Source organism: Mustela lutreola, chromosome 12 (assembly GCF_030435805.1).
Source record: "Mustela lutreola isolate mMusLut2 chromosome 12, mMusLut2.pri, whole genome shotgun sequence".
NCBI lineage: Eukaryota > Metazoa > Chordata > Mammalia > Carnivora > Mustelidae > Mustela > Mustela lutreola.
Genome location: NC_081301.1, coordinates 11,836,993 through 11,859,216, shown reverse-complemented (window position 1 = coordinate 11,859,216; position 22,224 = coordinate 11,836,993). Strand labels below are relative to the sequence as shown.

At 42.0% G+C, this 22,224-nt stretch overlaps 3 protein-coding genes across 3 annotated transcripts; all 3 read left to right on the top strand.

The window, feature by feature from the left end:
* Positions 1-448: 448 nt before the first annotated feature.
* Positions 449-1,366, top strand: LOC131812730 (olfactory receptor 1L6-like). The gene has a single exon (XM_059142587.1). It carries the CDS (start codon positions 449-451, stop codon positions 1,364-1,366), a length of 918 nt encoding a protein of 305 aa, XP_058998570.1.
* A 6,843-nt stretch (positions 1,367-8,209) lies between these two features.
* On the top strand, positions 8,210-9,151 carry LOC131812999 (olfactory receptor 1G1-like). Its single transcript, XM_059143084.1, has one exon. It carries the CDS (start codon positions 8,210-8,212, stop codon positions 9,149-9,151), a length of 942 nt encoding a protein of 313 aa, XP_058999067.1.
* A 4,089-nt stretch (positions 9,152-13,240) lies between these two features.
* On the top strand, positions 13,241-20,227 carry LOC131812998 (olfactory receptor 1N1-like). Its single transcript, XM_059143083.1, has 2 exons — positions 13,241-13,447; positions 19,247-20,227. The coding sequence occupies exons 1-2, from the start codon at positions 13,241-13,243 to the stop codon at positions 20,225-20,227; spliced, it is 1,188 nt and encodes a 395-aa protein (XP_058999066.1).
* The last annotated feature ends 1,997 nt before the right edge of the window (positions 20,228-22,224 follow it).

Sequence of the window (22,224 nt, the reverse complement as noted above, 5' to 3'; positions counted from 1 at the left end):
TCCCACCTTCTTTCTTTCCTTCTAAAAACAAAACAAAACAAAACAAAACAAAACAAAAACACTTGAGGCCAAACAAAGCAACATATATGTCTTAGATACGACTTGCGAAATGATTGCTTTCTGAACATTTTTCCAAAGATTGTTACCACATATTGTCAGAATAGCCTAAGAACATGGGTATTATACATTTTGTCTCTTAAATAAAAAACAGATGAAGTACCATGTTCAAGTCCACAAAATTAGTCAGATGCAAAGTTGGAATTGAAATCAAGGTAGCCAACACTAGTGCTGTGAAGTCATATCATAAAATACATGGTGGGCTAAAAGAACTCCCCTTCTGCAGGGCACAAGTTGGAACAAGTTATAGATATCTCCTCTACCAGACTGAAGACCCCAAGCCAGGACATACACCAAACATTCCTCCATATGTTTTACTTATAGGAAAGCAATGCTAAGGGGAAACCAGAGCCGTATGACTGAATTCTTCCTCCTGGGACTGACCAGTGACCCCAAAGAGCAGGGGTGGCTCTTTGCCAGCTTCCTGACCATGTATCTGGTCAACGTGGCTGGCAACTCAGTCATCATTGCAGCCATCCGCCTCCATACCCCCATGTACTTCTTCCTTTCCAACCTCTCCCTGGTGGACATCTGCTTTACAAGTGTCATTGTGCCAAGGATGCTGGCAAGTATGCTGAGCCAGAACAAGAAGGTCCCCTTTGCCCAGTGCCTCACACAGATGTATTTCTTTGTGGCCTTTGGGATCACTGACAGCTTCCTCCTGGCTGCCATGGCTCTTGACCGCTACACAGCCATCTGTCACCCACTGCATTACACCACAACCATGAGCCCCCAGCGCTGTCTCCTGCTGGTGATGTCGTCCTGGGTGCTGTCCCACCTCCACTCACTCGCCCACACGATTCTCATGGCCCGCCTCTCCTTCTGTGGGCCCAACATCATCCACCACTTCTTCTGTGACGTCCAGCCACTGCTGACGCTCTCCTGCTCTGACACCTCTGTCAATGAGCTTCTGGCCTTCACAGAGGGCTCCTTTGTGATCATGAGTCCCTTCATCTTGATTATTGTCTCTTATGTTTTCATCACCCGTGCTGTTCTGAGGGTCCCTTCCGGGGGAGGCAGGTACAAGGTCTTCTCCACCTGTGGATCCCACCTCACAGTTGTGGCACTATTCTATGGAACCATAATATTTGTGTACATTCGCCCCTCATCCACCTACTCAGTGACAAAGGACCGTGTGGTCACTGTCATCTATACAGTAGTTACTCCCATGCTGAACCCTTTTATCTATAGTCTTAGGAACAAGGACATGAAGCAGGCCTTGAAAAAGCTGATCAGAAGAGCAGAATAGCAAAACCCATTCATTCATTCAACAAGAACCCATGAAACACCTGTTGTGTACCAGGAACTGTATTGAATTATGAAAATATTGCAAAGATATATCAACCATAGCTCTGTGTCAAAATTAGCCACAGTCCAGTAAGTGGAAATGAGACAATTGCAATAGAAGGTTATTATACCTTTTGGTAAAAATAAATAAAATGAGACACAAATATTGATGTCTTACTGTATCAGACACACAGTTTCCTTTTTTTTTTTTTCCTTTTGTAGTCTCTGGCTCATATGAGTCACAGACATAACCATGTTGTGTAAAACAGTATCCTGAAGAAAAGCTGGAAAAACTTCTGTTGTGATGTTTTTTTAATCTCATATGAAGCCTCAGTAAGTCAAGATTGTCATCATATGAGTTATTCATCTCATGCACAAACTCCTTGGGTCTGGCTAATGGATATTCCTGTTACCTTTAGAATAGCTCATAACCTCTCCAAAGCTGTTCACATAGTTGTCAAAGAAGGTAGCTTCACTGGCATAGTAATAAACTCCTAAGATTCAGAGTGAAAACTTAAGTTGCATCTTGATCTCACAAATTGTGTGACCATAATCAAGCCATGAAATGCCCTGAACTCTTTTTCCTCATCTACATAATGGATTCAATAAATAATCTCACTACATGGTTGTGGGTGTCAAAGGAAAAATTCTAAGTTTAGTCACTTTGAATCATTTACCTAACCCCTCTGAGCTTCTGCTCCCTAGTTCTGAGATTATACTACTTGGCCTAGAAGCCCAAATCCACCATTACCAACCCCATGATCTTGAGCAAGTACATTAACCCCTCTGTACCTCAGTTTTCATATGAAAAGTAGAGGGGATTAAATGCTGTGGGGATTAAATGATGTAGTAAGTGTCCTAAAATATATATTATTTCTGTTTTAAGTCTTTGAGACAGTGCCTTGCATATAGCAAGCTTCAGATAAATTTCAGACACTATATCAAAACTTGATGACAGTGTGTCCATGGACCCTTCCCAGATAACATCTGAAGATTTGTAATAAGGTGGGAATTATCACACATCCTCAAAGTGAGTTCAGTCTAAGTGTCTCCTGAAATTATTTCAGTGTTTCCAACTGTTTCACTATAAATGATTCTGTCTTTAGGTCCTTACCACTATATTGTCAACTTTCTTAAGAATTCCAGTGGGTACAGGAAAGGCCTCACCAATATCCACAATAACAAAATGTCCCCCAGCCTCCTTTCTCCATCCCTCCTCCCTCCAGTCCAGAATTTCACTATCAAAAGAATCTTCATGAGGAATGCTATTTGACACTTCCAACTCCTGAAATATAATCTAAAGCTGTGGGGTGTATAGGATTCAAGTGAGGGAAAGTTGGGAGAAAAATATAACTTTATCCAGGAGGAACTAAGAAAATTGGATATAAAAGAGGGACGGGGGAAATGTAGCCACCTTCTGGAGAGGAAAAGAAAAGGTGTGGTGGATGATTAAGTGAACCTTCAAAGAGTACAAGCTCTCAGCTATAAGATGAGTGAATTCTGGGATCTAGTGCACAGCATGGTGATGATGGTTAACAATACTGTATTACATACTTGCAATTTGCTGGGAGAGTAAATAATCTGGAGCATTCTCACCACAAAACAAAAATGGTAATTCTGTGAGGTGATTGATATGTTTATTGGAGTCATCATTCTACAAAGTATATGCATATCAAATCATCATAAATATGTACAATCTTATATATCTAAAATGAGAAAGTTTCTGAATTCCAAAATGAAAAGCCCTAAAGATATTAGGTAGGACAATGTGACCCTTTCTTATGCATCAGTGAAAAAGAATAACCTGTAGCTACAAGTATCAATATGAATGAATGTCAAAAACATAAAATTGAACATGGATGGACCCACAAGGTATTACACTAAGTGAAATAAGCCAGACAGAGAAAGACAAATACCATATGATTTCACTTACATGTGGAATCTAAAACACAAAACAAATGAATAAACAAACAAAAAGCAGAATCAGACTATAAATACAGAACAAACTGATGGTTGCCAGAGGCAAGGGAGGCAGGGAGCAGGCAAAATGGGTGAAGGGGAGTGGGAGGTACAGGCTTCCAGTTATGAAATGAAAAACCCACAGGAATAGAAGGCACAGCATAGGGAATGTAGTCAGTGGTATTGTAATAGTGTCGTATGCTGACAGACAGTAGCTGCACGGGTGGTGAGCCCATCATGACATAAAGAGCAGTTGAATCACTGTTGTACACCTGAAACTAATGTAACATTATGTGTCAACTACATGCAAATAATTTTTTAACTTTTAATTTAAATTCAACTTAATTTACACATGGTGTATTATTAGTTTCAGAGGTAGAATTTAGTGATTCATGAGTTGTGTATGACACCCAGTGCTCACTACATCAAGTGCCCTCCTTCATGCCCATCACCCAGTGACCCCATATTCCCAGCCACCTCCCCTCCAGCAACCTTCCATTTGTTTCCAAGAGTTGAGTCTTATGGTTTGTCTCCTTCTCTGATGTCATCTTAATTTGTTTTTCTTCCTTTCCCCTACACTCATCTGTTTTGTTTCTTAAATTCCACATAAGTGAAATCATCTGATATTTGTCTTTCCTTGACTGACTTATTTCACTTAGCATAATACCCTCTACTCCATCCACACCATTACAAATGGCCAAGAATCCATCCTTTTTGATGGCTGAGTAATCTTCTGTTGTGTATATATACCACCTCTTCTTTACCCATTCATCAGCTGATGGATATCTTGGCTCTTTCCACAGTTTGGCTATTGTGAACATTGCTGCTATGAATCACTGTTTGTATCCTTTGGATAAATACCTAGTAGTGCAATTGCTGGGACATAGGGTAGTTCTATTTTTAACTTTTTAAGGAACCTCCATACCATTTTCCAGAGTGACTGCACCAGTTTGTATTCTCACCAGGAGTGTAAGAGGGTTCCCCTTTCTCTGCATCCTTGCCAACATCTGTTGTTTCCTGAGTTAATTTTAGCCATTCTGACTGGTGTGAGTATCTCACTGTGGTTCTTTTTATGGTATCTTTTTTTGTTCTTTATTTAAATTCAATTAGCTGATACATAGTACCTCATTAGTTTCATATATAGTGTTCAACAATTCATTAGTTGCATATAGCACCCAATGGTTTTGTATATCCCTAATGCCGAGTGCTTTTGAGCCTTTTTTCATGTGTCTGTTGGCCATTTGTATGTCTTCTTTGGAGAAATGTCTGTTCATGTCTTCTCTCCACTTCCTGACTGGATTTTTTTGTTGTTGTTTTTTGGGTCTTGAGTTAATAAGTTCTTTATAGATTTTAGAAAATAGCTCTTTACTGATAATACATTTGCAAATATCTTCTCCCATTCCATATGCTGCCCTGTGTCCTTTGCTGTGCAAAAAAGACTTTTATCTTGATGAAGTTCCAACAGTTCATTTTGGCTTTTGTTTCCCTTGCCTTTGGAGATGTGTCTGGCAAATAAGTTGTTGTGGCTGAGCTCAAAGAGGTTGCTGTCTATGTTCTCCTCTAGGATTTTGATGGATTCCTGCCTCAAATTTAGGATTTTCATCCATTTTGAGTTTATTTGTGTGTATGGTGTAAGGGTCCAGTTTCATTCTTCTGCATGTGGCGGTCCAGTTTTCCCAACACCACTTGCTGAAGATATTGTCTTTTTTCCACTGGATATTCTTTCCTGCTTTGTTGAAGATTATTTGACCATAGAAAACAATTTTTTAAAAAAACAAAAACATAAAATTGACAGGTGCCTGGGTGGCCCAGTTGGTTGGGCAATTGTCTTTGGCTCAGGTCGTGGTCCTGGGCATCGGGCTCCCGGCTCTGTGAGGAGTCTGCTTCTCCCTCTGACCTTCTCCCCTCTCATGCTCTCTCTCACTCTCTCTCTCTCTTTCTCAAATAAATAAGTAAAATCTTTTAAAAAATCATAAAATTGAGTGAAAGAAGGTAAATGTTCCATTCATGTAAAAGACAAAAATAGGCAAATAAAAATAATACATGATTCACATATATACACATAGCTGGTTAAACTGTAAGAAAATGGTCTTATGTGTTTTGCATGCTGTGTTTTATACATGATGTATTTCACAATTTAAGAAATTTAAAATAACCTTGCATGCAGAAGCCTCTACTATTTCAGCAGATATTTATAGATGATCCATCTCTCTCATCTCTGGAATTATAGGGAACAAGTATGTTCACCCTTTCTATGTACAGAACAGTAGGAATTTGAAGACAATGTGTAGCGCATCCTACACCAAACCTGTCCAATTCATTTATTATTATGATTTTCTGAGAAAGTATAGGTTTTCTTTAAGAGGATTGGAATCTGATTAGAGTGTGTAAACTCCATGGAAGGTTGGGGAAGGAGGAGATAGAGCTCTCCCCTGCCTGTGCCCAGGGCAAGGGTAGCAGGTGCAGGATTCTCAGGAGTCACAGACAGATGTGGTCACTCTGAGACAAAGGTGCTCCTGACACTGCTGGGACTCACAAATCCAGGGCCCAGAAGGGCCAGCTGGGAGGTTGGACATTTGCCCCATCTTGTCTTTAACTAGGAGATTGGGGATTAGGTCCCAGGAGATACTACACATGAAAAGCCTACAGCTCTCCTTGGCTCCTGTTCCTGACGACGGGTTGCTCCAGCCCGAACTCTTTAGTCCATGCTGCTGTTACAGAGGAGGAAGAATACTGAGGCTGTAGCAAGTCCTCTCGTTTTTTTTTTTTGTTTTGTTTTGTTTTGTTTGTTTTAAGATTTATCTATGCGTTTTAGAGTTTGGTGGGGGCAGAGGGAGAGAGAGTGAGAGACTCCCAGGTAGACTCCACCTTGAGCACAGAGCCCAACATGGGGCTCAATCCCATGACCCTGAGATCCCAACCTGAGCTGAAATCAAGAGTAAGATACTTAAGCAACTGCATCACCCAGATGCCCCATAGCAAGTCCTCTTGAGGAAAAGAAGGGGAAGCAAACCAAATAGGCAAGACAGACCCAACACCTAGTGATGGACACAAAACCTGAGGATGGTCAGATTTTCCAGGTAAGACCTGAGGGGGTGAAGATGGGAGGTACTTGTCACAGATACAGACACACACACACACACACACACTTCCTTCTCCTCCTATTCCTTCCTCCTTTCCTGTCCCTTCCTTGCTCTCAGTCAAATACAACCAGGCTTGCTTAACCACCACAAGGAGAGCCTCTACTTGATATCCATGAATTCCCTGATAATCCAGCCTGAAGTCAGTGCAGATCAGGGATTCCCAAGCCCCCGGCAGTGGCTAAGACATTGTATCTGTGCAATAATAGTGCTCAGGACCCCTTGACTTTCATGGACAACTCCCTCTCAGCCCACGGGATTATGAGTGGCTTCCAGAATCAGTCTATACCACCACCAAATGAAACAATCTCCACAATAATTAACAGGCCAGCACACCCTAGCTAATTTTTTTTAAGTATCAGAAGTATTTGCAATAGATTTATTTAGGCTCATTTTCCAACTGAGGTTCTGAGAAGGTAAATGATTTGGCCAAGATGGTAGACATGGGACTCAAACTTGGGCCTGCACATGTCACATGTGTGAGTGGAAGCTTTGTCACAGTACTACTAGGTCAGAGCTATTGCCACCCAAGGGCATGATGACGAAATTGGCGACAACGGCTCTTAAAACTCTATATATGAAACTTAAAGTTTTGAAAACTCAGCTTCCCACAGACCGGGACCAAGAAAAAGTCCAACTTTCTCAGGACTGAGGGTTTTTCCTGGAAGTGAAATGTTCAGTTTTGAAAGGGGGTAGAAAAGTCCAGAGCAAACATGGAGGACTAGTTGGTCACTCACTCCAGAAGGCACCCTCCTTTTGTTACCTCTGTCAAAAGAAAACAGTAGTATCAGGGAAAGCTACTATTTGATGAGCATTTGATATAAGTCAATCACTCTTCTAGTTCTGTACAATCCTTCTATAATTTAATCCTCAACAACCTTCTGATTTTGGCATCATTATCCTCTTTAAGCAGATGCAGAAACTGAAGCCAGAAACACTGAGAAGACTTGTTCAACATCACAGGAGGCTGGGGCCCCATGAAGGCTCATCAGACCCAAAGGGAATATATCTTGTTGCCACTTCAAAAAGCATGCTCATAACATGAGCACAGGCTGACATTGCCTGTTTGTGGGTTCATCCTTCTATACCATCCAAATATATGAGATAAAATCTCTCAATTTGGATTTTACAACACAGGTCCTGAAAAAAACGTTTCATTGATTCTGGTATTTTGAGGCATTCAACAGTCCTATAGGGTAGGTTTATGTCTCCATATCTTATAGGTAAAGAAAATGAGGTTCAAAGGATGTAAGTCTAAAATATAAAAAGTAATGAGGATTTAGACAGGATGCTCCTTAGTAACTGTCCAGCAAATTCCCATCCTCAAGATATCTTTTCTCAGACCTCTAAGCTATGAGCTTAAGATTTTAGTTTTTAATAAAGTAGAGAGTGGACTAAGACCTGGGAAGATTCTTTCGAGCTAAGCTCCAGTTCAGCCTCATCCAGGAGGTCTACAGGACAATTTATGAGACACCTAAAATATGAAGTTGACCCCCAAAAGATCTCCTGTTGCTACTGTCCATAGTACTCAGATCTGTACATGCTTACATGCCCACCAGTGAGAGATGGAGTGCATCATGCACCAGGAGGGCATTTTAGTGGCATCTGAAAAGAACAGAGAAAACCGATGAAAGGCTTTGAATGATATAAATTGTTGGAGTCTGTGTACACTTAAGCAAGAATTCCCTGCAATTCTGCTACTATAAATGGCAATTAGAAATCAAACTAGCATCTCCGACTTCCTGCTCCTGGGCTTCTCTGACCACCCAGAGCAGCAGCCTCTCCTCTTCGGGCTTTTCCTGGCCATGTACCTGGTCACCATGTTGGGGAACCTGCTCATCATCCTGGCCATAGTTTCTGACCAGCACCTCCACACCCCCATGTACTTCTTCTTGGCTAATCTTTCCTTCGTTGAGACCTGCTTTTCCTGCACCATTGTCCCCAAGGTGTTGGTGAGCATTAAGACACAACACCATGCCATCTCCCATACTGGGTGTCTCATGCAGATGTACTTCTTCATGGCATTGACCCTGCTGGATGATTTCCTGCTGGCTGTGATGGCATATGATCGCTATGTGGCCATCTGCCTTCCTCTCCACTACACCACCATCATGTGTCCCCAACGCTGCCTGCTGCTGGTCGCCTCATCCTGGCTCTGCGCCCACCTCCTGGCCTTCTCACTCACCCTCCTCATGGCTCAGTTCTCCTTCTGTGCCTCCCATTCCATCCCACACTTTTTCTGTGATGTACCACCACTCCTCAAACTTGCCTGCTCAGACACCCAGATCTATCAGGACACAATGTTAACTGAAGCAGTTTTCACAGGCATGATTCCTCTCACGTGTATCTTGGTCTCTTATGCCCACATCATGCACACCATCCTCAGGATCCCCTCATCTGGAAGGAAGCACAAAGTCTTCTCGACATGTGGCTCTCACCTATCAGTGGTCACTCTCTACTATGGGACACTTTTTCTGGTGTATTTCCGGCCCTCATCCTCCTACTCAGCAGACACTGGAATGGTTGTATCTGTGATATATACAATGGTCACCCCCATGCTGAATCCGTTCATCTACAGCCTGAGGAACAGAGACATGAAGGGGGCTCTGTGGAGGCTCTCAGGCTGGAGAAGATACTCTACTCCATAATGGGTCCTGCCCCAGACTGGAATTTCAGGCTCTCTGAAATGCCTTCTCCCTGCACTTCTCCACAGCAATTTTGAAAACTCAAGTTCAAGGCAAGATGGATGCTCACCATCATGAGCAGGTTCATCAAACAGAGAATGCCTGACTGGACAGAATGAGAATAAGATGAATTTGCCAAGGACACAGCTACAACCTGGAAGAAGGAGTGGCCCCCCATTCCTACAAGGTGACTTGATTAGTGGGTATACAGGTGTCCAAGAAGATTCAAACCACACAGTGGGAATCACCAAAATTGAGAATTTTGAGGTTCAGACAGAATTGAGGTTCTGGGATGAAGCCAGGTACCAGCCCAGTCTATGACTAACAGGTCCCACTCACCAACAAGCAATGCTCACAAGAGTTGGAAGGATCAAATGCTCTCAGTTTCAGGGACCATTTCCAAGCCCAGCTTTTGAAGCAACTCACTGAGAGGGGAAAACCTACACACACAGAAGGCTGAACTGAGAAGACACACAATTTCCTGGGACTGAGAAAACAAGAATAATTCTAGGGGGGAAATGAGGCACAGAGAGATCAGAGGACTGGCCCCAACACACACCCCAGGGATCAGATCAAAGATAGTGACAAAGAGATTACTAGTTATGGACCAGTCCTTGATTTTTTGGTTTTTAAACTCTGGGTTATTTCATGTGTCTCAACTGCAGAATAATACATGCTCATTAGAGTTAATTTGTAAAACATAAACAAATAGGAAAAAGGAAACACAACCCCTCCTTGTAAAGAAAAACATTGATAATATTTTACAGTATTTCCCACCTACCTTTTTCTAATGACTTTTTGTCTTTACTATGTTGAGAAAATATTGCTGGTACAATTATATGTACTTTCTTGGTTAGTCTTAAAACATGAGTTGTCTCCCTGTGATTATCTCTTCCTGAATGTTTGGCTCTCTGAGGTTACATCACAAAAACATCCATGATACATTTGCTTTTTCACTACGGTTGGATGATTAGGGGGTTTCTAAGCTTTCACTATTATAAACAATGATGCAAAAGAAATTATTTTCTCTGAAAAGGAAAGAAATGATTTCTGAAACCATTTCTGATTCTGAAATCAGAATTTCTCTGAAGTTCTGAAAAGAAATGATTTTCATATATTCATAGTCTGTTACACTTAATATTTTCAAAACTAGAATGCTAAGTAGTACCTTTTTAGGGCCCTTTATCCATTCTGTCAAGATGCCCAAATGAGAGTGCCAATTGTCTCCATCTTCTCCGTATTTTGATGTTCACATTTTCCCCTTAATTAAAACTGATATGATAGACAAAATGGTATCTCTTTGACTTAGTTTTAACTTCTTTGATTTTTTTATATTTTTCTTTATGTTACATTAGTCACCATACAGCTCATCATTAGTTTTTGACGTAGTGTTCCATGATTCATTGTTAGCCTGGTGATGAGTATTAAGGAGGGCATGTATTGCAGGGAGCAAGGTTTTTTACACAAACTTCTTTGATTTTTTTAAATTTTCTATAATTTTATTAGTGAAGTTAATAATCTCAATATGTTTGTTTTTTACATATTGTTTTAGGTTTTTTTAAATTTTTTTCATTTATTTTCAGCGTAACAGTATTCATTGTTTTTGCACCACACCCTACTATAAAGCTGTGATCACCAAGACAGCATGGTACTGGCATAAAAAACTTCTTTGATTTTTGGTGAAGGAACTGTTTTCCTGGATCTGCTAACCATTTTTTTCCCATTTCATTCTTTTTTAATATTTTTATTTTTTGTTATTATAATTCCAGTGTAATTAACCTACAGTGTTCTATCATTTTTTAAATTGAAGTGTAGTTGACAAATAGTCTGCAACATAATAATATCAGCTTCATATGTATGACATAGTAATATGACAACCATATACATTACAAAATGTTCCCCACAATAAATTTATATTTGGGAGTTGGGAAATTCAGCTAGAAATAATCTTAGGAGTAAAAGAAATCAAAATGGCTTTCAGAAAATATTGTTATCTGAATGAAAACCAATTATAAAACATTATTTACAAAATATTTTTCACAAGAAAATTAGTTATATGCAAATGTAAGAAAACCAAAGAAAAGGTTACAAAACACTAAGTCTAGAATCCATCTGAAAAAAAACAACAAATATCAATCCAAGCAAGAAAACAGCTGAGAGCAAAATATGATAAAATAGAATAAATCTACAAAGCTAAAAGATTTTTTGAAAAGTTAATTTATATTCCTCTGATGAAAATGGTTATAGGGTAAAATACTAATTATCAATAAGAAGAAAAGAGTGACATTACCTCTGATATTAAAATAAAGAAGATATTACAAACAATGTTATATAAACTTCAAAATTTAAATAGATTTCTAGAAAAACATATCACATCAAAACTAATATAGTAAAAAAAAACAAAACCTAAATAAACCTATAACCATTGAGAAAGTTTCATTAGTAGCCCTTCCTTGAAGAAAGATTCAGGCCCAAATGGCTGCAAGAGTGATTTTCTATACACAGTTCAAGAAGGAAAACATAAATCCTTTCAAAAAAATAGAAAATGCAGGAACACTCATCCAATTCCCTTTATGAGATTAACACAAACTTCATACCAAAAGCTGATAATAACATTGCAAACAATTACCATAACAAGTTGATCTCCATGAGGATAAATGCATCAAAGAAATTTATAAAATAAACGCACCACCCAAAGTAAAATATTAGCAATACAATCACAACAATTCAGAAGAAAATAAAATGTATCATTATCAAGCTGAGTTTTCCCAGGAAGGAAAGGTGGATTTTACATTCAAAACTCAGCCAAAGAAAGTCGCCATATTTATACAGCAAAGGCCAAAAATTATCTGATGCAAGAAGAACATCTCAACAGATGGAAGAAAAAACATGTCATAAACTCCAACATCCACTCACTGAAAGGTCCTCTTGGCAAAATGGGGATGAAAGAAAACTTTCTTAACCTGAAAAAGGTTGCCTTGTTTTAAACAGATGGCATATATAATACATAAGGGTTATCACACATTTAAATCTGTTGTCTAAACAAGGAATGAGAATACCAGCTCTCACCACAGCACTCCAACACTAGACCTGAGGTCTCATCCAGGGCAGTGAGAGAGAAAAGACAGAGAGGATGTAAATTCTCTACAGGAAGAAACATGGGAGCATTTTGTTTACAGATAACATTTCCATACAATTGCAATTCAAAAGAGTCTATGGAAGAACCACTGGAATTAATCATTAGTGACCATCATACAAAAACAAATAAAACACAGACACACACAACCCCCCCCCACTCAGACACACACTTCACTACACACACAAAAATCAGTTCCAGATGCACTAAAGAACTGATTGGGGAAAGCAAAATTAAAAAGTTTTTAAAAGAAAATGCTGGCAAATATCTTCCTGAACTCATGAAAGAAAGCACCACTTCAACCAGACACAAATAAAGCACTCAGGGGAAAAAAAAAAAAAAAAACTGATGAATTCAATCAGTTAAAATAAAAATACTGATTTAGCAAACAGCACTATAAACAGTGAAATGACAAACCAGAGATAGAGGAAATGTTTATCATATACATAAATCAACAAAGGACTAGGATCTAGAATAAATAGTTCTACATAGTTCTATAAATACATCTGAATATGACAGATAACTAAACGGAAAAAATGAATAAAAACTGAAACAAGCACTTTCAAAATAAGGAAATAAAAATACTAATGAGTGGCACCTGGATGGCTCACTCAGTTAAGCCTCACTCTTGGTTTCCCCTCGGGTCATGATCTCCGGCTGGTGAGATCAAGCCCTGAGTCAGCTTCTCTCGTCCCTCTCCCTCCATCCCTCCCCCTGCTCCCTTCTCTCTTGCTCTTTCACTCTTTCTCTAAGATAAATAAATCTTTTTTAAAATGCTAATGAGTATTTATAAGGAACTCAATCTCATAATTAACCACTGAAATATAAAATCAAACCATCAGGAGATGAGACCCAAACCACACACACAGCAACATGACCACAGTGGAAAAGGCTGAAACCACCAGGACTTAGCCAGGATGTGGTCCAACGAGCGCTCTCACACGTTGCTGGTCCAAGTGCAATGTGGGACAATCTCCCTGGAGGTCAGTTTCACAATGTGTACCCAGCTGGAGGATACGGATATCTTGGAACCTAGCCTTGCCATTCCTGGGCATGTACACAACAGAAAGGAACGCATGTGTGCACCAAGACTCAGGTACCAGAATGATCAACTCACAGCAATGGTAATGAACATACCGCCACTACATACACATATCCAGAAAAATCTCCTATAAGTAAAAATATTGAACAGAAGGAGCCAGAGAAAAGAATACATAGTGGATGAGCACATTTATTTAAAGTTCAGAAACAGACAAAGCTAAAAGAAACTGTTCCAAAGGGGACAGGGATTATTTTCATCCAGAATGAAAGAAAAGTCATGATTATTAGCAGGACACATAAAACGAGTGTCAGATGTACTGGCCACATTTGACTTCTAAATCTGGGAAGCTGCACAGAGGGGACTGGTTTCTAATATTTCTTGGGGGTCGAGGGGTGTTTGTGTTTTGCACAGTTTTCTCTGTCTTACTCTTCACTGATTAACTTTTTAAAGTACATACCATGATTACTACTACATTGGCACCAGAATATCTATATACATTTCTGTGATACAAAAATCTCTCATGAGAGAAGGATTTTCTATGCATTTGCAGTGAACTCATTGAGCAGGTCACCATAATCTGAATTTACACGAGGGTATGTATAGCCTGAACTAGTTGTACTCAGTGTGACTACACATTCCTTCTGTTGTGGAAATAAGGTATGTTTGTGTCCCCAGGACCCTGTGAGAGAATCACAGACAACATACACACACAGTAATTCCAAACTCAAAATGTCTGAAATCAGAATTCTGGCTGGCTACAGGGGTGCATAAGGAGATGCTGTGATCTGTACGAGATACCACTGAACATGAACACCCTTCAGTTACGTGCCTGAGTATGAGGAAGAACGCTAACCAACAAGCCCAGTTCACAGAAGAATGTAAAAAGTGTAATTCCATTCCCATAAAGGACAAAAACAGGCACATTTAGAGTTAACTATACAGTGTGAACTGAACACTGGAAAAGAGAGCAGGGAGAGACCAAGGAAAGAGATAGGCCATGCCCATTGGTAGCAAGAGTGTTATTAAGCAAGGGAACTTACACGCAGAGCATGTCTTATCTAGGGCACCCCAAGACAAGTAGATGGGCACACCCTCCCACCAGAATCACAAAAGTTTATATACAGAGAGGCTTCACAGGGGTTCAGTCACTTAGCCTCCCAGAGGGTCTCGAAGGCACATGGCTAACTCAAGGCTGTGTGCTTGAAAATGGCTCCCATCATGGGAAGAGTGGGCAGAGCTACATTCTGAGGTCAGGGGAAGGGATAGGGAGCCTCCCATTCCCTGGGGCTAATTCATGAGTCAACTGGGGGGTCACATCTTCTCCAGGACCTCCCCCAAAGATGCATATGTGGCAAAACTACAAAGAGCAACAAGAAATGATACACAGTGCTCACAACGGTGATTTCCTCAAAAGGGGGAGGAAAGGATGTGATGGGAAAATGGGTCCACACAGGGCATCTGCAGGATTCAACTATTTAAGCTGAGTGCTGGAAGAATGGGCATTCATTATATTACCACTCGTTCAAGAGCACAGATGTTTTACAAACTTTTTTTGAGAGTATGATACAATTACAGCAAAAAATTAATTTAAAAATTCAGAGATTAGGACACCTGGATGGCACCTGCAGTTCAGGGTCCAACTCTTTTTTGTTTTTTTTTTTAAATTTTCAGCATAACAGTATTCATTGTTTTTGTACCACACCCAGTGCTCCATGCAATCTGTGCCCTCTCTAATACCCACCACATGCTTCCCCCAACCTCCCACCCCACACCACTTCAAACCCCTCAGATTGTTTTTCAGAGTCCATAGTCTCTCATGGTTCACCTCCCCTTCCAATATCCCCCAACTCCCTTCTCCTAACTCCCCAAGTCCTCCATGCTATTTGTTATGCTCCACAAATAAGTGAAACCATATGATAATTGACTCTCTCTGCTTGACTTATGGGGTCCAACTCTTGATCTGGGTTCAGGTCCAGATCTCAGTATTATGAGATCCAGCCCAGCATGGAGCTCAGCTCTTGGCACAGAGTTGGTGTGGGATTCTTTCTCCCTCTCCCTCTCTCATCCTACCCATGCTCTCTCCCTCCAAAACTGAATAAATCAATCTTTAAAAAAGAATTTAGAGATTGCATCCTGAGCTTTATAGACAGGCTACATAGTATTCATATCTCTGATCTCTAGGGACACTGAAAATAGGAATAGTCCCTCTACTATATGATATTTGAAGTGGGATTTTCTTTGTATTTTTTAAAGATTTCATTTATTTATTTGACAGAGAGAGATCACAAGTAGGCAGAGAGGCAGGCAGAGAGAGAGGGGGAAACAGGCTCCCTGCCGAGTAGAGAGCCCAATGCAGGGCTCCATCCCAGGAACCTGAGACCATGACCCGAGCAGATGCCCAGCCCACTGAGCCACCCAGGCGCCCTAATAGTTGAAGTATTGATCATTTTCTTAATCTACAGTTTTTTAAAGATTTTATTTATATATCAGTTGATTCATTTGATACAGAGAGAGAGCACAATGAGATGGTGGAGGAGCAGAGGAAAAAGGACAAGTGAATTCTTCATCAAGCCTATACCCCAACACAGGGCCATCGCAAGCCGCAAGATCATGACCTGAGTGAAAATCAAGAGTTAGATGTCCAAACAACTGAGCAACCCAGGTACCCCTGCTCCTGATCTGTTTCATCTTCATTCTTTTTTTCTTATTTTCCAGGATTGACTGTATCTCATCCATGGGGACTGGGCTCTAATTAGAAAGAGTGACTCTATGATACAGATAGGCCCCATTCAGGATCAGACCAGGAGGATGCAGCCAAGCAGCATCTCACACAGGGGAAAAACCAGGAGTCCCTCAGGGATCCCAGCCCTGGTCATCTGAATGGTATTATCACTGACGCTGCCAGGACACAGAGGGTCCTGATGCAGATGGACCAGCTGGTGGTTGGACAATTGCCCCATCTGGGCTCTAACTAGAAGATTGGGAATGGGTCCCAGGAGACACTGCCTGTCAAAAGTCAGCAGCACCTGTGCCTGAGATATCACCAAGACTGGAGTCTTTAGTCTGTGCTGCTCCTACAGACAGGGAAGGGCTCTGTGACTCACTCCAGCCATGTCTTCTCTAGCAAACCCTATCTCCTCCCTGGAAGTGTCAGAGACTGAGGCTGGCCAGCATGTCCAGGTAAGAACTGAGGCATATGGATGGCAAGAGAGCCGTATACCTTAGCCCCCTTGTAAGCATGCTTGCTCACACACACACACACACACACACACACAAAACACACAGAGGTGCACACACACACACACACAGAGCAATAATCCTGCTCCTTCTGCTTTCCCTCTTTCTATCCTACATCCTCATCTGTCAATCAATTTCTGGCTCTTCAGATCATGAGCAGGGCCACCTACCTCGGGGGTTCTTCATGTCCCTGATGATCTAGTTTGAAGTCATTGAAGAGAATGGGCTTCAGACCACCCTTCCCCAAGCCCCATCTGTGTCCTGGACAAAGCACACTTCCCTCTCAGTCCACTTGGGCGGGTGTGGTTCCAGAAACTCTCTCAGCCACCACACCAAGTCAGTACTGGTCACTGACTCCTCTACATCCCATCAGTTTACCAAACTTGTTCGCACCCTCTCTTCATCTAAAAACTCAAGCCACCAAAAACTATTCCAGATAGACTCATTCATTCCCATTCCTCCGTTAATCACTGAGGCAAGGGGGAGCTCTGATGATTCTGTGATTTGTCCAAGTTTACACATGGCTTCAGATCCCAAAATGTCAATGGCTTTGCCACTGACGGGTCTGAGTAGAGATATAACTCTTCAGAGCCAGTGCTGCTGACGCTACTGATGGTTTCATGGTCACAGTGGTGGAGGTGGCTTTTGATGTCCTTACCCCACAAGTGGCAAGCCCAATCTAGAGGCACAGCCCACAACACCACAACCTCAAAGCACCCGCACGTTATTAAAAAAGGAAAAAAGCAATTACAATACTAGACCCTATTTACTGAGCATTTACTATGTACCAGCCTTGGTCTAAACATTACACCATCATTTTTTGTCCCAATGTAATCTTCGCAAACACTGGATTCATAGAATTCAGATATTATCCCATTTAAAAGATATTATCCCATTTAAAAAGTTTAGCAACTTTCTCAAAATCATATAAAGAGTAAAGAGTGGGGGCACCTGGGTGGCTCAGTGGGCTAAAGCCTCTGCCTTAGGCTCCGGTCATGATCCCAGGGTCCTGGGATTGAGTCCCACATCGGACTCCCTGCTCAGCAGGAAGCCTGCTTCCTCCTCTCTCTCTCTCTATCTCTCTCTCTCTGTGTGCATGTCTGCCTTTCTGCGTACTTATGATCTCTGTCAAATAAATAAATAAAATTTTTAAGGAGTAAAGTGTGGGAGTGGGGCATCTTGGTGGCTCAGTCTGTTGGGCATCCAACCCTTGATTTTCGCTGGGGTCTGATCTCAGGATCCTCGATCAAGCCCTACGTGGGCTCTTCCTCAGGGGGAAGTCTGCTGGAGATGCTCTTCCTCTCCCTCTGTCTCTCCCTCACTCCTCCCTCACTCACCGTCATTCTCAACCTCTCTCTCTAAAGAAATAAAACATAAATGAAAAAAAAAAAGAAAAGTAAAGAGTGGGGAAATTCTGTCTAACTCCCAAGGGTATATTACATTTTTTTTTAAAGATTTTATTTATTTATTTGACAGACAGAGATCACAAGTAGGCAGAGAGGCAGGCAGAGAGAGAGGAGGAAGCAGGCTCCCTGCCGAGCAGAGAGCCTGATGTGGGACTCGATCCCAGGACCCTGAGATCATGACCTGAGCCAAAGGCAGCGGCTTAACCCACTGAGCCACCCAGGCGCCCCCAGGGTATATTACATTTTTATCACAACCCGAAACAAACATGGTACAGGAACAGAGCTCTAACAGGGCATCTGATGCTTTTCCACTGCATCGTGTGTCCCTGCTTCACAGTCAGCAAGTGTGACCAACAATGGCAGGAGCGTCACCACCCTCAACAGTAGCCTGCCCTCCATACATGTTATCTCAGTCATCATCTCAATGACTCCATGAAGGTGCTGCACATGGTCCAAATGAGGAAATACACAATCAGAGTTCAGAAACTGGCCAAGCTTAGACCGAGATAAGAAGCAGAGAAAAGCTTCCCATCCTGTCTCCAGCACATCTTCTTTTTAAAGAAAGATGGTGGTGGCGAGGTTGATGAAGACAACGAAACTGGTCTGTCGTTAATAAGAGAACACATCTCAGTTTCCAATGTTCTCATGTCCACGCTGACTCAGCAGAATGGTTCTCTAAGACAAAGGTCAGCAGAACACCCCACTACACCTAAAAACCCCTGGTCTCCACTGGCTCCTCTCTGGAGAGACTCCTCCACCATCTCCCCCAGGATGCACTCTCACACTCACACACATACACATAGGCTCCCTGTGCCCACAAAATCCTGGTAGATGCAGGACCCCAAAATGAGCTCCAAAAGAGAAGAGACCAAGCTTGTTGTTCTAAGTTTTTTAGAAAGGGAACGGAATTTGCCAAAGTTCTCTCAGGGGAATCCCAGTTCATGTCACTCAGATAATCCACGCAAAAAACTTGCTACATGACAAGAATCTAGAACCCAAACTACAGCTCATCCTCAGGCCTCATTACCATAGTCCACAGCCCTCAACGTTTATAAACCCAGAGTTACAGCTCCTAGTGAATCTCACACCATTCTCCACACCATTTCAAAGTGACCATTTCAAAGAACACAGTGACCATTTCGAAGAACACAGAAAAAACAAATCAAAGCCCTTGCGGTCTGTATTTTTCAGAGCCTGCCTTATTTAAGCAAAATTCTCTTCCAATTTCTCTACTTAAGGAAATCAGAAACCACACAAGCATCTCCGACTTCCGGCTCCTGGGCTTTTCCAACCACCCAGAGCAGCAGCCTCTCCTGTTCGGGCTCTTCCTGGGTATGTACCTGGTCACCATGTTGGGGAACCTGCTCATCATCTTGGCCATAGTTTCTGACCAGCACCTCCACACTCCCATGTACTTCTTCCTGGCCAACCTGTCCCTCATTGATACCTGCTTATCCTGCACCATTGTCCCCAAAGTGCTGGTGAACACCATCACTCAGCACCACACCATCACTTACACTGGCTGCCTCATGCAGATGTACTTCTTCATAGCATTGGCCCTGCTGGATGACTTCCTGCTGGCTGTGATGGCATATGATCGCTATGTGGCCATCTGCCTTCCTCTCCACTACACCACCATCATGTGTCCCCAACGCTGCCTGCTACTGGTTGCCACATGCTGGCTCTGCGCCCACCTCCTGGCCTTCTCACTCACCCTCCTCATGGCTCAGTTCTCCTTCTGTGCCTCCCATTCCATCCCATACTTTTTCTGTGACCTTCTCCCTGTCCTCAAACTTGCCTGCTCAGACACCCAGATCTTTCAGGTCATGATGTTTGCTGAAGGAGCCCTCGCAGGTGTGGTCCCTCTTGCCTGTGTCCTGGTCTCTTATGCCCACATCATGCACACCATCCTTAGGATTTCCTCAGCTGGGGGGAAGCACAAAGTCTTCTCAACCTGTGGCTCTCACCTGTCAGTCGTCACGCTCTTCTATGGGACACTTTTTCTGGTATATTTCCGGCCCTCATCCTCCTACTCAGCAGACACTGGAATGGTTGCATCTGTGATATATACAATGGTCACCCCCATGCTGAACCCATTCATCTACAGCCTGAGGAACAGAGACATGAAGGGGGCTCTGTGGAGGCTTCCAGGCTGGAGAAGATACTCTACTCTGCAATGGGTCCTGCCACAGACTGGAAGTTCAGACTCTCTGAAATGACTTCTCCCTGCATTTCTCCACTGCAATTTTGGCAAAAACTCAAGTTCAAGGCAAGATGGATGCTTGCCATCATGAGCAGGTTCATCAAACAGAGAATGCCTGACTGGACAGAAGGAGAATAATCAACTTGTGAAGGACACCGCTACAACCTGGAAGGAGTGGCCAGCCATTACTACAAGGTGACTTGATTAGTGGGTATACAGGTGTCCAAGAAGATTCAAACCTCACAGTGTGAATCGCCAAAAGAAAAACATCAGACAGAATTGGGGTTCTGGGATGAAGCCAGGTTCCAGCCCAGTCTATGACTAACAGGTCCCACTCACCAACAAGCAATGTTCACAGGAGTTGGAAGGGTCAAGTGCTCTCAGTTTCAGGACCATTTCCAAGCCCAGCTTTTGAAGCAGCTCAGTGAGAGGGACTAACATACACACAGAAGGCTGCACTGAGAAGACACACAATTTGCTGGCACTAAGAAAACAAGAATAATCCTAGGGGGAAAATAAGGCACAGAGAGATCAGAGGACTGGCCTGAACGCCACAGGGATCAGATCTAAGACTGTGACAAAGAGATTACAAGTTATGGAAAAGTCCTTGATTTTTTGGTTTTTAAACTCTAGGTTATTTCATGTATTTCATGTCTCTAAACTGCAGAATAATACATGCTCATTAGAGTAATTTTGTCAAACATAAACAAATAAGAAAAACAGAAACACTCACTGCCCCTCCTTATAAAGAAAAACATTGATAATATTTTACAGTATTTCCCGCCTATCATTTCCTAATGACTTTATTTTAATTTCTTTTTGAAATAACAGAATTCACTGTTTTTGCACCACACCCAGTGCTCCATGCAATACGTGCCCTCCTTAACCACAAGGCTCCCCCAACTTCACATCCCCGCCCCTTCAAACCGTCAGATTGTTTTTCAGAGTCCATAGTCTCTCATGATTTACCTCCCCTTCCAATTTCCCTCAACTCCCATCTCCTCTCCATCTCCCCTTGTCCTCCATGTTATTTGTTATGCTCCATAAATAAGTGAAACCATATGATAATTGACACTCTGCTTGACTTATTTCACTCAGCATAATCTCTTCCAGTTCCATCCATGTTGCTACAAAAGTTGGGTATTTGTCCTTTCTGATGGAGGCATAATACTCCATAGTGTATATGGACCACATCTTCCTTATACATTCGTCCATTGAAGGGCAACTTGGTTCTTTCCACAGTTTGGCGACTGTGGCCATTGCTGCTATAAACATTGGGGTACAGATGGCCCTTCTTTTCACTACATCTGTATCTTTCGGGTAAATACCCAGTAGTGCAATTGCAGGGTCACAGGGAAGCTCCATTTTTACTTTCTTTAGGAACCTCCACACTGTTTTCCAAAGTGACTGCACCAACTTGCATTCCCAACAATAGTGTAGGAGGGTTCCCCTTTCTCCACATCCTCTCCAACACACGTTGTCTCCTGTCTTGCTAATTTTGGCCATTCTAACTGGTGTAAGGTCGTATCTCAATGTGGTTTTGATTTGAACCTCCCTGATGGCTACTGATGATGACTACTTTTTCATGTGTCTGATAGCCATTTCTGTGTATTCATTGAAGAAGTGTCTGCTCATATCTTCTGCCCATTTTTTGATATAACTATCTGTTTTGTGTGTGTTGACTTTGAGAAGTTCTTTATAGATCCTGGATATCAACCTTTTGTCTGTACTGTCATTTGCGAATATCTTCTCCCATTCCATGGTTGCCTCTTTGTTGTTTAATTTATTTTTTTCAGCATAACAGTATTCATTATTTTTTCACCACACCCAGTGCTCCATGCAATCCGTGCCCTCTCTAATACCCACCACCTGGTTCCCCCAACCTCCACCCCCCGCCCCTTCAAAACCCTCACATTGTTTTTCAGAGTCCATAGTCTCTCATGGATCACCTCCCCTTCCAATTTCCCCCAAGTCCCTTCTCCTCTCTAACTCCCCTTGTCCTCCATGTTATTT